Source organism: Elephantulus edwardii, unplaced genomic scaffold, assembly GCF_000299155.1.
Source record: "Elephantulus edwardii isolate Elephantulus edwardi_28Jun2011 unplaced genomic scaffold, EleEdw1.0 scaffold00212, whole genome shotgun sequence".
Classification (NCBI taxonomy): domain Eukaryota; kingdom Metazoa; phylum Chordata; class Mammalia; order Macroscelidea; family Macroscelididae; genus Elephantulus; species Elephantulus edwardii.
Window position 1 is genome coordinate 4818061 of NW_006399962.1, and position 13063 is coordinate 4831123.

The 13063-nt window shown below is 49.9% G+C and overlaps 3 protein-coding genes across 4 annotated transcripts; 1 reads left to right on the forward strand and 2 right to left on the reverse strand.

The window, feature by feature from the left end:
- Window positions 1-428: 428 nt before the first annotated feature.
- Window positions 429-2656, forward strand: CD63 (CD63 molecule). 2 transcript variants are annotated; one of them, XM_006897655.1, is made up of 7 exons: window positions 429-494; window positions 1375-1560; window positions 1673-1747; window positions 1846-1941; window positions 2032-2172; window positions 2338-2421; window positions 2591-2656. In XM_006897655.1, the coding sequence occupies exons 1-7, from the start codon at window positions 429-431 to the stop codon at window positions 2654-2656; spliced, it is 714 nt and encodes a 237-aa protein (XP_006897717.1). The 2 variants fall into 2 exon arrangements, with proteins under 2 accessions (XP_006897717.1, XP_006897718.1); XM_006897656.1 differs by having other exon boundaries at window positions 1432-1560.
- Window positions 2657-3730: 1074 nt separating this feature from the next.
- Window positions 3731-6346, reverse strand: RDH5 (retinol dehydrogenase 5 (11-cis/9-cis)). Its single transcript, XM_006897657.1, has 4 exons — window positions 6012-6346; window positions 5569-5827; window positions 4330-4493; window positions 3731-4048 (listed from the first exon to the last, which is right to left on the reverse strand). Exons 1-4 carry the CDS (start codon window positions 6319-6321, stop codon window positions 3825-3827), a joined length of 957 nt encoding a protein of 318 aa, XP_006897719.1. The 5' UTR covers window positions 6322-6346; the 3' UTR covers window positions 3731-3824.
- Window positions 6347-7676: 1330 nt separating this feature from the next.
- BLOC1S1 (biogenesis of lysosomal organelles complex-1, subunit 1) lies at window positions 7677-11835 on the reverse strand. Its single transcript, XM_006897658.1, has 4 exons — window positions 11684-11835; window positions 10161-10233; window positions 8148-8280; window positions 7677-7884 (listed from the first exon to the last, which is right to left on the reverse strand). Exons 1-4 carry the CDS (start codon window positions 11742-11744, stop codon window positions 7774-7776), a joined length of 378 nt encoding a protein of 125 aa, XP_006897720.1. The 5' UTR covers window positions 11745-11835; the 3' UTR covers window positions 7677-7773.
- Window positions 11836-13063: the final 1228 nt, after the last annotated feature.

The following is a 13063-nucleotide window of genomic DNA, read 5'->3' on the forward strand; positions in this document are numbered from 1 at the left end:
TCGAGCAACTTTGCCTCAAAAGTTCCAGAGTCCGGGCGGGAGGTGGCGGCCCAACTTTTCACCCGTGACTTTCCTGCTGGGTGCTCCGAGCCTTGGGGAAAGTGGCGGGGAAGGGGCTCGGGTTCCAGCTGGGGCCGTTCTGCAGGGCTTGCTGGGCGCGGAGGGGCCCTTAACCCTGCTGGCGCCCGGGGGTCTACCGCGGCCTTCCCTGGAGGGGCGGGCGGGGTCCCGGCCAGACGGCCGCCCCCTCCCCTTGGGTGCGGAGGCGAGGAGGATGGGAGACGTGGATATGACCGCGGGTTTCCGGGTGGGAGGGGAGGGACGGGGGCCTGGCTGGGAAGGCCTCGGGGGCTGGCGGGAAGACCGGAAACCGAAGGTCCCCTTGGCCTCTTCTAACATACCCCTCCCTCTGTCCAGACCCGGCAGCCATGGCGGTGGAAGGAGGGATGAAATGTGTCAAATTCTTGCTCTACGTCTTTCTGCTGGCCTTTTGCGTGAGTGGAGAGGAGGGAGCGGAGAGGGGCTCTGGGGCGCTTAGGCAGGGTTCGGGGAGACTTGGCTCCCGGCTGGTGAGGGCTGAGGGGCCAAGAATTAAACAGCTGGAGACCAGATGTGGACAGAAAGCTCTGGGCACTGGCCAAAGAGAGCGTTGTCACCCCTTTTCTCCTGCTTCTGGGGAACCCCTTAGGTTTATTTGGACTGAAGAATGGGCAGCCTGGGTGTATAGCACCCTCCCCCTAATCTCTTCTAGCCTTTCCTGTCTGGTGACCCAACCCCTTGTGATACTGGGCAGTGGGGCAACCAGCCAACGGTGGACTGATGCTATCTCGGCCCATCCCTTTGCTCCCCCCCACCCCCAATCCATTCTTCTCTATCCACTCAACTCTCTTTGCCCGCCCCCTTGGCAGCTTGATGCAGCGGGGCCTCAGCCCACCCGTTTGCCCCCGACTTGAGAAGCTTTTGTTTGTTTAAGGAGGGGCACATCACTTTTGCCCTTTCCTCCTCCTCTTAGCCACAGCTGAGGGGGAGTCCACTGGGTACTAGAAGATAGGGGGGCCTGTCCTGAAAGAGAGAACCAAGTTAGGAGCCCCGAAGACCGGTAAGGATCACCTACTTGTAATCAAGAATGTGGGCCCTGAGGCTTTCCTCTTTGCAACCTGTCTTTGAAGAGCCACTTGAAGGAAGGTGTGGCTTCTGAACGCCCTGCTTCTCCCTGTGTTAAAAGGCAACCTTCACTGTTGGCCACCCCTCCCCTGCCATAAAAAAAAAATCGTTAGGATGTGTGAGATCAAGTCTGTGACATAAAGGTACCCTCCACCTTCCCCCTTGGAGGGCTGCTGAGACTGACCTAACCCTGACTTAATTTCCCCTCAGGCCTGTGCAGTGGGACTGATCGCCGTGGGTGTAGGAGCACAGGTCCTCTTGAGTCAGATTAACCAAGGGCCCACTCCTGGCTCCTTGTTGCCTGTGGTCATCATTGCAGTGGGTGCCTTCCTCTTCCTGGTGGCCCTTGTGGGTTGCTGTGGGACCTGCAAGGAGAACTACTGTCTTATGATCACGGTAAGAGGGGTGTGGGTGCCTGAGACCTTTTGAAGAGTATTTCTTTGGAGTAAGCTGAAGGCATTTCTCACCCATGGATTCAAAACCTGACTTCTGTCCCTTGTGCTTGCAGTTTGTCATTTTCCTGTCTCTTATTATGCTGGTGGAGGTGGCCACAGCCATTGCTGGCTACGTATTTAGAGATAAGGTAAGCAAGGATAAGGGATGGATCTGCCTCAGAGGCTTGGCTGTTTCAGGATCCAGGTGCCTTGAATTCTGATTTTACCATTCACCTACACCCTTCAGGTGGTGTCAGAGTTTAAGAAGAATTTCCAGCAACAGATGCAGACTTACCCAAAAGACAACCAGACAGCCGTGTTTTTGGACAAGCTGCAGCAAGAGGTGAGTGACGTGTTGGTGGCAGGGATAATGGGTGGGGTGCGTGGAGGCTCACTTAAACTGCTTCTCCTGTACCTCCCTTTCCTGCTCCAGTTTAAATGTTGTGGCGCTGCTAACTACACAGACTGGGAGACCATTCCTCTGGTGCCCAAGGGTCGGATTCCTGACTCCTGCTGTGTCAATGTCTCTGCGGGCTGTGGGATCAAGTTCAATCCAAAGGATATCTATACCAAGGTAGGGAAAAGATTTAAATAGTGGGACTTAGGGAGTGGTAACACAGTGGGGAGGGGATCTGGAATGCTCAGAGTGTGGGAAAAGGGACAGAGGGTGGAGAAGATGGATCAGAGAAAGGTAGATGTCATGTGGTACTTCTGCCTCATGTGACTGGCACTTTTTCAGGGCTGCATTGAGATGATTGGGGGCTGGCTGAGGAGCAATGCGCTGGTAGTGGCTGCAGCACCCCTGGGCATTGCTTTTGTGGAGGTGAGTGGGGACCTGGGCAGCAGCTGGGACTTCATCCAGGGAACTGGGGAGGAGGGTGCCGAGCAGGTGGTATTGATCTGGGGAGGAGAATGCTAGGTATTTGAGGTTCCTCGGGGTATCTTGCCTTTCTGATTCCTCTTCTCTCCTCCCTCTCCATCTTTCCCTCTAGGTTCTGGGAATTGTCTTTGCTTGTTGCCTCGTGAAGAGTATCCGAAGTGGTTATGAGGTGATGTAGGAGGTCTGGACTCCTCAGCCCTCTCATCTAGGGGAGTGGGGTAATAATACACTCCAGGTTTTTCAATTAAACGGATTATTTTTTCAGACCGAAAAGGTAGTCATAAAGAGTGATACTTAATCCTTTCTATTCCCTCATCCATGTTTCCTGACCTCTGGAACTGTGTTCTCTTTGTATCTCTGGGGAAAAGCATGCCTGTCTAAGGGGGTGTTTGGGAAAGGAGGATTTGGCCCTGCCCCTCTGTCCACCTAGTCTTGTACCACTAGACTCTGTTGGGATTCTGTCCACCTAAGTGCCTAGCAAACCTTTGCCCTAGCAATCTCCAATGGAACTTGGCTCCTTTTAGCATGGCAAGTATCCTTGATCCCAGTGTTGCCAGGGTCCACTTTTCTTGTGATAAAGAATTTACATTTGTGTTACTTTTTCTTCCTTTAACATTACCCAGTTTGGCTTTGAGCCTCTTTCATTCTCTCCCTCCTACCTAAAAGAAAATGAAATAAAACCATTCCATTCCAAACATTGAATTGCAGCCTTACGGAAAGTCGGCAGCATACACAGGTGCCCTCTGGTGCCCGATCCAGGCGCAGCTTGAAAGGTCTAAAGATGCAAATGGTTCCTCTGTACCCCTCATGGGTGACAGTTGTTTTGCAGATTGAAACACAGGGTAAGTCAAATCAGGTAGAGTAGTCGGTAGTTAAATGGGGTCAGTCTTGTCTGTCCACTTATGGCTCAGATATGTCAGAGATTGTGATAGCACCAAGGGTAGGGCAGGGTCCAGATCTTCTGTTCACAGGGTCACTATAGGTCATACCCAAGGGCACATAACAATAAAACAGCACCTAAAAGGAGAGACCCAGTGGCATAGTGTGTAAATATATCAGGCTGCTAACCAAAAGATCTGGTTTGAAAACGCAGGAGAAAGGTGGGCAATTTCCTCCCAGATTTACAGCTTTGGAAACTGATTGGGGCTTGGGGGGTGCGGGCTTTGTCACTGTGAGTCAGAACCAGCGTGACTACACTGGGTATGGGTATAGTATATTGAATCATTTAAGCAGTATATACTTATCAAGTGCCTACTTTGTGCCAGGCATGGGCAGTGACAGGGCAGGGCCAGAAAGACATCAAGAGTCCTGGATTTACAGAAAAATCTTTTGCTGGAAGGCTGGATTCAGTAGACTGCCTGGGCAGGCTTGGGAAGGACCCAGGTGAGCGCAGCATCCACAAGGCTGGCTGGCATGTAGGAGGCCGGCAGCCAGAGCATCTTGGCATCCCAGCCCGGGCTGTAGCGGGTTCGAGGGTAGCGGGCAGTCAAGGCATGCTCCACGCACCTGCTCACCTTGGTCAGGTCCGGGTCGCAGAGCAGGTTCATGATAAACTCCTGCACTTTCAGGTCTGCAGCCCAGTGGGGTAGTTGACATAAGTATTCCTCCCCTACTCCAGCCCATCTCAGACCCTCTCTCTTGGGTGCTGCCTGGCAGAGGTGAGAAGGCTTCTCAGTCCCTCTCCTAGCTGAGGAATAGGCAGGCTCCACTCGGGGTGCATGCTTACTGTGGCATCTCAGTCACTTAACCATCCCTGCGTGTCCTGCCCAACTATTCCTAGCAGGCTCTGTGGCTAACCTTCCTGGACTCTCATTTCTCTTTATATGCCCCTATGTGGGCCCAGCTACTCACACTTGGTGAGGAAGGCCTCTCCATACAGGGCCTGTGTGGCAGAAGGTATCCGTGCCCAGCAGGCCTGTAGGGTGTCTTCTAAACTCTCCAGATTGGTCACAGGAGTTCGGAAGAAGCCAGGCTCCACAATGGAGACCTTTACACCAAAAGGAGCCACGTCCCGCCTGGAGGGGATGCAGAGGGAGGTTCTGGGTTCTTGACCCAGGGAGGGAGTTGTCTCTCTGCTCTGTTAAGACTTAGGGGCAACTGAGGCAGAAGAAGTGAGGTTATTTCTTTGAGGTTTGTTCTAGTCTACAATCTAGAACAGGGATAGTAAACTTAGATAGGGACTGTGGGCTAAGAGAAAATAAAAAAATCTAGGCTATTACATAGGTACTTACCTAGTCATTTACAGTGTAACCAAGGAAGGGGGTGGGCTCAGTTTGGGGGACTCGTGCTTCTTAAAATTCAGAGCCTACTCCTGTGTCATCCTTTGTGGCACCGTTAATACTTTCACAGGGGTCTCTTTCATGCCACCTGGAACTCTTGATTTTTTTTTTTTTTTAAAGAGGGCAGGACTAAACTAAGTGCCACAGGCACACGGACCTGGGTTCCAGTGCTTCCACTCACTAGTTCTAAGGCTTTAGGCAAGTTCTGTTACTCAAAGGACATTAATAACGGAAGCAGTTGATGGTTCAAATCTACCAGACATTCTGCAGGAGGAAGGTGTGCAGTCAGCTACTGTTAAGATAACAGCCTTGGAAATCCTATAGGGAAGTTCTTGTCTTACAGGGTTTCTGTGTGTGGAAATTGATGGCAATAGGTTTGGTTTGAAGTGTATTAGTACCTAACCTTAAACGACTGTTCGAGAGAATTAAATGAGAGGATAATCTTTAAAGCCATTCACACACTCCAAATAATTATTGTTATAAATGGTGGTATCCCTCTACTAGTAAGAATAGGGTTTTTTTGAGCATTTACTATGCCAGACATTGTTCTAAGGGTCTCAAATACCTTATTTAACTCACACCACCCATGAGGCAAGTCTTCTCATTCCCATTTCACAGTTGAGGAAAAAATGGGGAAAGAAAAGTAATCTACCTAAGGCCACAAAGCTTTTACAAGAGAGCTGAGATCTGACCCCGTGAAATCGAGCTCTACATTGTGCTGTGTCTTCAATCTCAGGCCTCCACTGAACAGACAATTACTGCTGAGTGGGCTGCCCTTGGTCTTACAGTTCAGACCCCCTGCACCCCTCACCTCAGGCTGTCAGAGAAGGCCTCCAGGCCAAACTTGGAGACACAGTAGCCACCACCATTGGCTGCCAGACGACCCAGGACACTGGTGATGTTGACCACCCGGCCACGAGCCTGTTGCAACAGGGGGAGTAGGGCAAGGGTGACACTGATGGGACCCATGGTGTTCACACTCAGAACCCGGTCAAAATCATCCCGTGTCAGCCATGGTGTGGGCCCAATGATACCAGCCACACCAGCATTGTTCACCAGGCCAAAAAGTCCTGTGGGAAAATAACATGGAGTAGACGAGGTACTGCAAAGGCCCTGTTTCTTAAAGAAAGGTTCTGCTTCAACCCCAACTATTACCTCTAGCTTCATACAGCCGTTAGCAGGGACCCTCCTGGAGGGGCTGGTGTAGTTATCAGGAGTGCCCACCATGCTCCTGGTGCTCCCAGTCATACTCACCTGTTTCCCCAACCTGCGTCTCTACCCACTTGGCTGCCCACTGGACACTCTGGGCATCAGTGACATCCAGCAGGATGGTCTGCAGGCGGGAGGAGGCCACCCGCTGTAGGTCCTCAGCTCCCGAGGGGGTTAGGCAGCTTGCCAAGACGCGGAAGCCCCGCTGGTCCAGTCGTAGTGCCAGAAGCCGCCCAAAACCAGAGTCACAGCCCGTGATGAAGATGAAGGCATCACTGGGAGCCAAACTTTGCTGGTCCCGGAGAAACCACAGCACTCCCCAGACCAAAGCACCGAGTAGCAGGAGCAGCCACATGCTGGAGCCCAAGTGACCTGCAGGTGGCAGCCTAGGCTGGGTGGGAAAACATGCCCAGTTTATGTCGGAGGCGCTCAAGCTCTGGCCTCTGGTTTCCTCTCTAGCTGCAAGTCTCGTCTGAGTCCCCTGAGAGATTATTTCAGGGTTGAGGAAGAGGAAAAGCAGGATATAGGCAGACCCCATATTTGCAATTAGCTTAACCAAAACCAGCTAAGCTGCATCTTATATGTAGACCTGATATAACAGCAGGACCATCCTTTCTGCTGTCATCCTACCTGTGAAACCTACCTGTGAAACCAGGGGCATCTGAATCCTCTAAATACAACCTGGGTTTTGTTTTTTTGAACAACACATGAGGCCAAGAGCCTTGCATTTTACTCCTAATGTCCCAAACTTAAGTGCGTGGTGTTGAGCTGCTGTGTCTCCAAACCCACTTGCGTATTATACCCAGTGGGACTGACACTGCCCACCTCAAAGGAGACGTGAGGAGATACCTTAAGTGCCTTGTGACCATTCTATGTAATATCTTGCTAGTCTTCTCACAGCAAACACCCCCAACCTCCGCTCCCAGTGCCCTGCTCACCTCCTCTGGGGCAAGCTGTCGGCTACCACAGTGCTTGTAGCTTCTTCTTTTGCTTCGTTCGAGACTTTGCTTCCAGTGTTCCGAGGTTTTCACACTGATCACAGTCAGGGTCAAAGTCTAGAAGGGGTGGACTCTGGTGCCAGGAGTATTAGAGTGTGTGTGTGTGTGTGTATGTGAGAGAGAGTGTGTGCGTGTTTGTGTGTGGGGGGGATGTGATGTGGGGAGGAGGAGGAGCCAGGGAGCCTAGAGTCAGACTGGCTGAGAGCAGGGCTTGGCTGTCTTTCTCGGCCTGGGTTCTTATGCCATGATCTCCCAGGAGGGAGCCGTCAAGGATGGCAGCTGTCTCCCTCTGTTTGTGGCCTTGGACCTATCATTCCTCCCCCTCAATGCCCTGAAGTGCCCCCATGCCCGAAAATTAATCTCCCACCTGGCCCAGACTCATGACACTGCTTAGTACCAGCCTGGGAGAGGCTGTGAGCACGTGGAAAGGCAGTGTGCCAGGGCTGGGGACCCGGTCTTGTTCCTGCTTCATTTCTCCTTAGTAGCAAACTCAAGTTCTGAATTAGGAAGCCTGGAGCAGGGGCCACTAGGACGTTCTCTTCTGAAGTATGGGAGACTCCCACTCAGGCATCCAGGCTGAACAGGATTGGGATAGTAAGAGGAAGCCGTTCTACCTTCTAACCAAAGGTACTTTTTTCCTCAGAAAAACCACCTTTGAACCTTCTACTCCCATCCCCCACTGAGCTAGTGGCCCCCTTTAAACATACAATATAGAAATGGAGACTTGTGTTTTATTCATGGCCCTGTCAGCCTCCCTCTTGTTCTGGTGGTGAGGAAGGAGGGGTAGGGTAAGAGGAAGGGAAGAGGGGCTAGGAGGGGGCAGACTGCAGTTGCCCTTTGTAGACATATTCCAGTGCGGTGGCAATGGTGCGCATGTCCAGCTCGATGCTGCGAGCCCAGTTCTCCACATCCCCGATTTCCTGGGGAGGAGAGGGAGTGGGAGCCCATGCATCAGGGAGGTCACGTCGGGGTGGTACTTCCTATCCATTCTCGGGAAAGGGCTTTGCTTGGACCCACCAATTGCTTTTACTCTTTCTCTTGCTTTTCTGCTAGTAGAATCTAGCAAATGGTTTCTAGAACCATCCCGCCTCCTTTCTCTTTAACCCCAGGCTTTAGGAGAGCTGACTGGAGGTGGCCAGTGGGAGTCTGGGGTGAGGAATGACAAGGTAGGGCGATGGCTCACCTTAAGTGCCTGATTGAAGTTTTCCACCATTCCGATCCACTGGCCAGTCTGTTTAGCAAACTGGGCTGCCTGGACCTGTAAGGTCTTCACCTCATGGTCCAGCTTCCTCTGGTTCATGTAGGCCTGGGCCACACTAGGGGTTGGAGGAGTGAGGAGTTTAATCCACTCAACTAGTAAGGGATGGTTTCTGGGACTAATATTCAACTGCAGGAGTGGAAGTCTAGCCAGGAGTCAGAGCTGAGCGAAATCTCTGGATTTTGTTTGTGGATGCAAATGAACTCAGCTCCTTCCCACTCCCAGGATTCCCAGGAGAGTTGAGCTGGAAGCTGACTAGAAACATACCATCTCCTACCCCAAAGGAGTTCCTGCAGCTGGGAGGTGGAAGGGAGGGACATCCTTGAGGAAGAAGCTGAGAAGAAGGGAGTGTGGGGAAGCTGGGAAAATTCAGCAGCAGTGACACATCTGGCAGTGATTGGAAATCCAGTGATCTGTTTGGTGGGGAAGGAAAACTGGGCCCCTCCCAGAATCAAGGGCAAGCTGGGCAATCATCCACCTCCTCAGGAACCCTGGGTCAGGGGAGGGTGTCCCAGGGGTGCTTCTTGGTTCAGTCTTTTCCCCAATCTTCTTTTGTCCACACAAATGATTGAACACAGACACTCCCTCTCTTCTTCTCTAGGCAATACTGGTTTTTTTTTTTTAAGCAAGATGGTGGCTGTAGTTACCACTGCGGCCATGGGGATGGTATCTCCACCTTTCTGCCCTAGGAGATTCCACATCCGGTGCCCCCTCCACTGGAATTTGTGGGGGCTGAAGGGGGCAAGGGGCTGGAGGGGCCAAGGGGCTGGAGGGGCCAAGAGAGTGGGCAGGACACCTGACAGGGGCTGAGACAGACTGAGCCTTTGTTTGCCTTTCTGGGGAATGAGAGAAACTGTGGGCAGCAACACAAAACCCTTTCTAATCTGGCTTTGGCTTAGCTGCCCTCTGTGTTGAAAGTGGGGTGGCTTTTAGCAAAGGGAGAGGAGAAGTCTAGCCTACATTCATGAGTGGCAGTGTAGTTATGGGGGAGGGAAGAGAGGGACAAGCCTTATCACATCCCTTTATGAGACAGCTGGCCACAGTAAGGGCTGGCCTGGGTGCTGATGCACTCATGTCTCAACAGACTCCCCAGGAAGCTCCCAAAGTCCCAGTTCCCCCTATTAATCACACTGAGTGGAGGGAGAGGCCTGGTGGTAAGGGAGACCAGAGGTCCCAACCACAACCTTCTCTAATCTCCCTTTTCCTCAGTGAGTAATGAAGATGACCCTAGCCCCAGTGCGGCTCACTTGGGTGACTCAGTATCTAGAATCACAACCCAGCTGTTCTTTGTGCCCTGGGGTAGAAAGCATGATAGTGCCTCCTTTCTTCTAATGGCATATCGAATCACCATCTCTGAACTCTTTAGAGTCACTCAGGGTTAAAGATAATGCTCTTTGCTCCTTCCCAAGTTTTTGGCTATGAGTTATATTCTCATTAGGTCTTGGGTAGGGAGTCATCTCTGGAGACCCAAAAAGAAGGAAAGAGACAGCCTGGCACTGCCTTAGCTCCTGGCAGAAGTTCTGCTCTTACTCCCACCAGCTGTGCCATCTCTTTCCTGCCAGCTGCTGTTCAGGCCTATTAGAAGGTGGGAAGTAAAGAAAGAGAGGGTGGTAAGCTGGGTTGACAGGGGGTGCTTTCCCCTCCTGCTGACGCGACAGCTGGACTTGGAGGGGATGGGAAGTGGCAGATGGCATCAAGCTGTAGGCACCAGGGAAGGTGATGTGAGGAGGGGGAAATCTGGCTGCTTCTCCAACCACGGCAGCTGCTCCTCCCTTGCCCTATACTCGTGGTCAGAGCTGACTCAACTCTCTCTCCATAATATTAAGTTGAAAGGCAGGGGTATGCATAGATCATCCCATCCTCCCATGAGCAATCTGAGAGCCAGCCCATGGTAGTATCTAAACTTGGGGGTTGGTTTTAAGGGGAAAAGGTTCATACCCCACATTGAGGTGATCCACTAAAGCTTCTGTCAGGCAGGTTGCAGCAGTGATAGCCTCTCTCCTCCTTTTCTCTGGAGGAGGGGGAGGAAGGGAAGAAAAAGGCATTGAGGTGAAAATTTGTCTTTTTGAGGAGAGATGCTAAAGTTACTTCATTCTTTACTACTCTTCGAGAACATCTCAAAAAATCTTCAAATGTCAGAGCTGAAAAGGAAAAGAGCTTTGCAAAACATAAAGCAGGCTCATAGAAACCTATACACCAAGATTCAATATTCTTTACAATGGCCAGAGGGTGTAAATGGAAATGTCTGTCAACAAATGAACAGATAAACAAAATGTGTTTACACTTGCAGTGAAATACTCAGAAATGAAGTCCCGACACATGTCATACTATGGAATCTTGAAAACATCATGCTGGACAAAAATAAGTCACAAAAGGACAATTACTGTATGACCTCACTTATATGAAATAAGCAGATATATAGAAATCAATGATTATGACTGATTACCAGGAAGGGCAGAAACCCTATGAACCTGGAGAGAGGATGAAAGGCACCCAAGTGTCGAGGACTCTCCTTCACAGGGTCGCTGAGTCACCTGCGACTCGATGGCACTTAACAACGAAGACGACCAGGAAGAGGAAGGAGAAGAAAAGAGGAGGGCTTGGCGTGTCCTGTTGAGTTGGAATTGACTCATAGCTGACCTCTATCTCATGGCGGTAGACTGCCCATCTTTCTCCTGTGGAGCAGCTGGTGGATTCGAACCACTCAGTTTAGGGCAACGCAACTTCTTACCACTTGGCCACCAGAGCTTTATGTTCATTGATGGTGTAATTATTTGCAAAGGATAGTTAGAATGGCTGCACAACTTGAAGGATAAATATAGTCAATATTGTGTGTGGAAAACTAGCGAGTTGGTGTATGTTTTGTTATGCACGCTTACACCACAATAAAAGAAAATAAAACCCTACATAAAATATAAAGCAAGCCCTTTCATTTGCGAAATCAGCAAACAGGTACTCTAAGAAGAGGAAAGAGACTAGAACACCAAAGAGTTAGGAATCCCGAGTCTTAAACACCTTCCACTAACTTGACGAAAGATCATTCAGTCCCGGATTCCCCACCCTGATTCAGAAAACAAGCGCACCATGCCGGGCAATAAGGCTTCTGCTTCCAGATCCGCCCCTGACACTCTCCTTCACTCACGAGAGTCCCTCCCACTTCCAGGATAAAAAGGTCTTTGGACCAATAAGCACAGGGTTCCAACAGTAAAGGGAGGGGCTGGGATGCAGCCGAGTTAGAGGTACCAGGCATTGTTTAAAGAGACTGGAGTGTAGCCACAAGGTCCAGACACTGATAGAAGAGTCAAACACACATAGAGTCACAAAAAAGGCCGCTTCCTAATCCTCCCTCAACGCGCTGGCGCCCGCTAATCCACGTCCTCCTCTGGGCCTGGGCCGTTACTGGAGGCCCAGGCGCAAGCCACGGCCTGAGAGAAAAATGGCAGACGTGGTAGTCAGCTTACCTTGCAGCTCTTTGCGTTCATTCTGCTTGGCCTGGTGCTCTTTCAGCAGGCGGGACAGCATGATTGTGCTGGGTTGGACACGCTGGACCCCCTCCAGCTGCGAAAACAGGAACCCACACCTCGGCGTCTGCGGGTCTCAAATCACGTGATCGGAATATCACGTGAGGTCTGGAACCTCCTTCTTTTTGAGGCAAGGGTAGGTAGGTGGTGAAGATGCAGACTGGAGAAGGCAAAGGATGTTAAAAGATTAAGGGGCAGGTGAACTCTTTTCTGTTTGGTGAGCGCTAGAAGGAATTTTCTTTAGTAACTATTGGAGGGACAGTCTTTAATGTCTCCTTTGGGTCCAGGAGGATTGTTATCAGGCTGTCCATTGTTGTTTGTGTGTTGGGGAGCAGAGGTTCCCAGAACTCACTGAATTTGTTTTCTGTTCTCTCCTTACCCCTTCTGGTCCCTTGAGCTCTGGCTGATGATCATTGTAGGGAAGCGTTTTAAGCACTTCAACAGGCTTCTTAAAGAGCTTTGCTACGTACATGAGGTGAAGGTACAATTCTGGCTCTCCTTTTGGGGTCAGAGAATGTGAACTGTTTCAGTCTTAGGAAGCATAAGTGATAATGCCAAATTGAAATGCAAATTATATAATACTTCTCTGAAATAATGAGAAACATTTCCGGGATTAACTACCAGCAAGGAAAACGATAAATGTCATCACTATATTCTTGTTACTGCTACTCTTTTGGTAATGTTGACTTTGGAAAAATTATTTACCCTCACTAGCTTTTTGTTTTTTTCTTAAGAAAAATAGGGAGATTAGATTAAATCAGTGGCTTTCAGTTTTGCTTAAACATTACTATCTGCTGGAGGGAAGGTTTTTAAATTGCTTTGGTTCCACACCAATTAAATAGAACCTCTGAGGGAGATGGGGGAAAACCAGGCATCAGTAATTTAAAAAAGTGTCCAGATGGTTTTAATGTGTATTCAGAATTGAGAATTACTACATTATAAAGAAATCTGGCGACATTACTTAAAGTTGACTTTATCATAGCCACTTGTAGGGCACGGACAGATGAGTGTTGAAAGGACAGAGTTAGAATACAACATTATTCTTGAATTTTCTGAGTGGGAGTTGAGTATTTCTGATTTATTTATTCAGCTATTTGCAGGGTAATGTCCTAAATTCTGAGAGATGTTCACCCTCTAAATGTGAGATAAAGCACATGAAATGGTTAAGCAGAACACTGAATGCCAAAATAAAAAATGAAAAAGAAAATTGTTCAATATGTGTCTATGGTTATTTATATGGAATAACGTCTTTTTCCAACATAAACTTAGTGCTTGCTACCCACCAAGCGCATAAGCACAATATGCAGATAAAGGATCTGA

Bases quoted from the DNA above. Each gene is read 5' to 3' on its own strand.
- CD63 (XM_006897655.1), top strand. From the start codon at position 429: ATGGCGGTGGAAGGAGGGATGAAATGTGTCAAATTCTTGCTCTACGTC. The intron at 1,748-1,845 runs GTAAGCAAGGAT...TACACCCTTCAG, and splicing joins GCTACGTATTTAGAGATAAG to GTGGTGTCAGAGTTTAAGAA. The intron at 2,173-2,337 runs GTAGGGAAAAGA...GCACTTTTTCAG, and splicing joins CAAAGGATATCTATACCAAG to GGCTGCATTGAGATGATTGG.
- RDH5 (XM_006897657.1), bottom strand. From the start codon at position 6,321: ATGTGGCTGCTCCTGCTACTCGGTGCTTTGGTCTGGGGAGTGCTGTGG. The intron at 5,828-6,011 runs GTGAGTATGACT...ATTTTCCCACAG, and splicing joins GACGCAGGTTGGGGAAACAG to GACTTTTTGGCCTGGTGAAC. The intron at 4,049-4,329 runs GTGAGTAGCTGG...ACTGGGCTGCAG, and splicing joins AGAGGCCTTCCTCACCAAGT to ACCTGAAAGTGCAGGAGTTT.
- BLOC1S1 (XM_006897658.1), bottom strand. From the start codon at position 11,744: ATGCTGTCCCGCCTGCTGAAAGAGCACCAGGCCAAGCAGAATGAACGC. The intron at 10,234-11,683 runs GTAAGCTGACTA...CCCCTCCTCCAG, and splicing joins TGAACGCAAAGAGCTGCAAG to AGAAAAGGAGGAGAGAGGCT. The intron at 7,885-8,147 runs GTGAGCCATCGC...TCTCCTCCCCAG, and splicing joins ACTTCAATCAGGCACTTAAG to GAAATCGGGGATGTGGAGAA.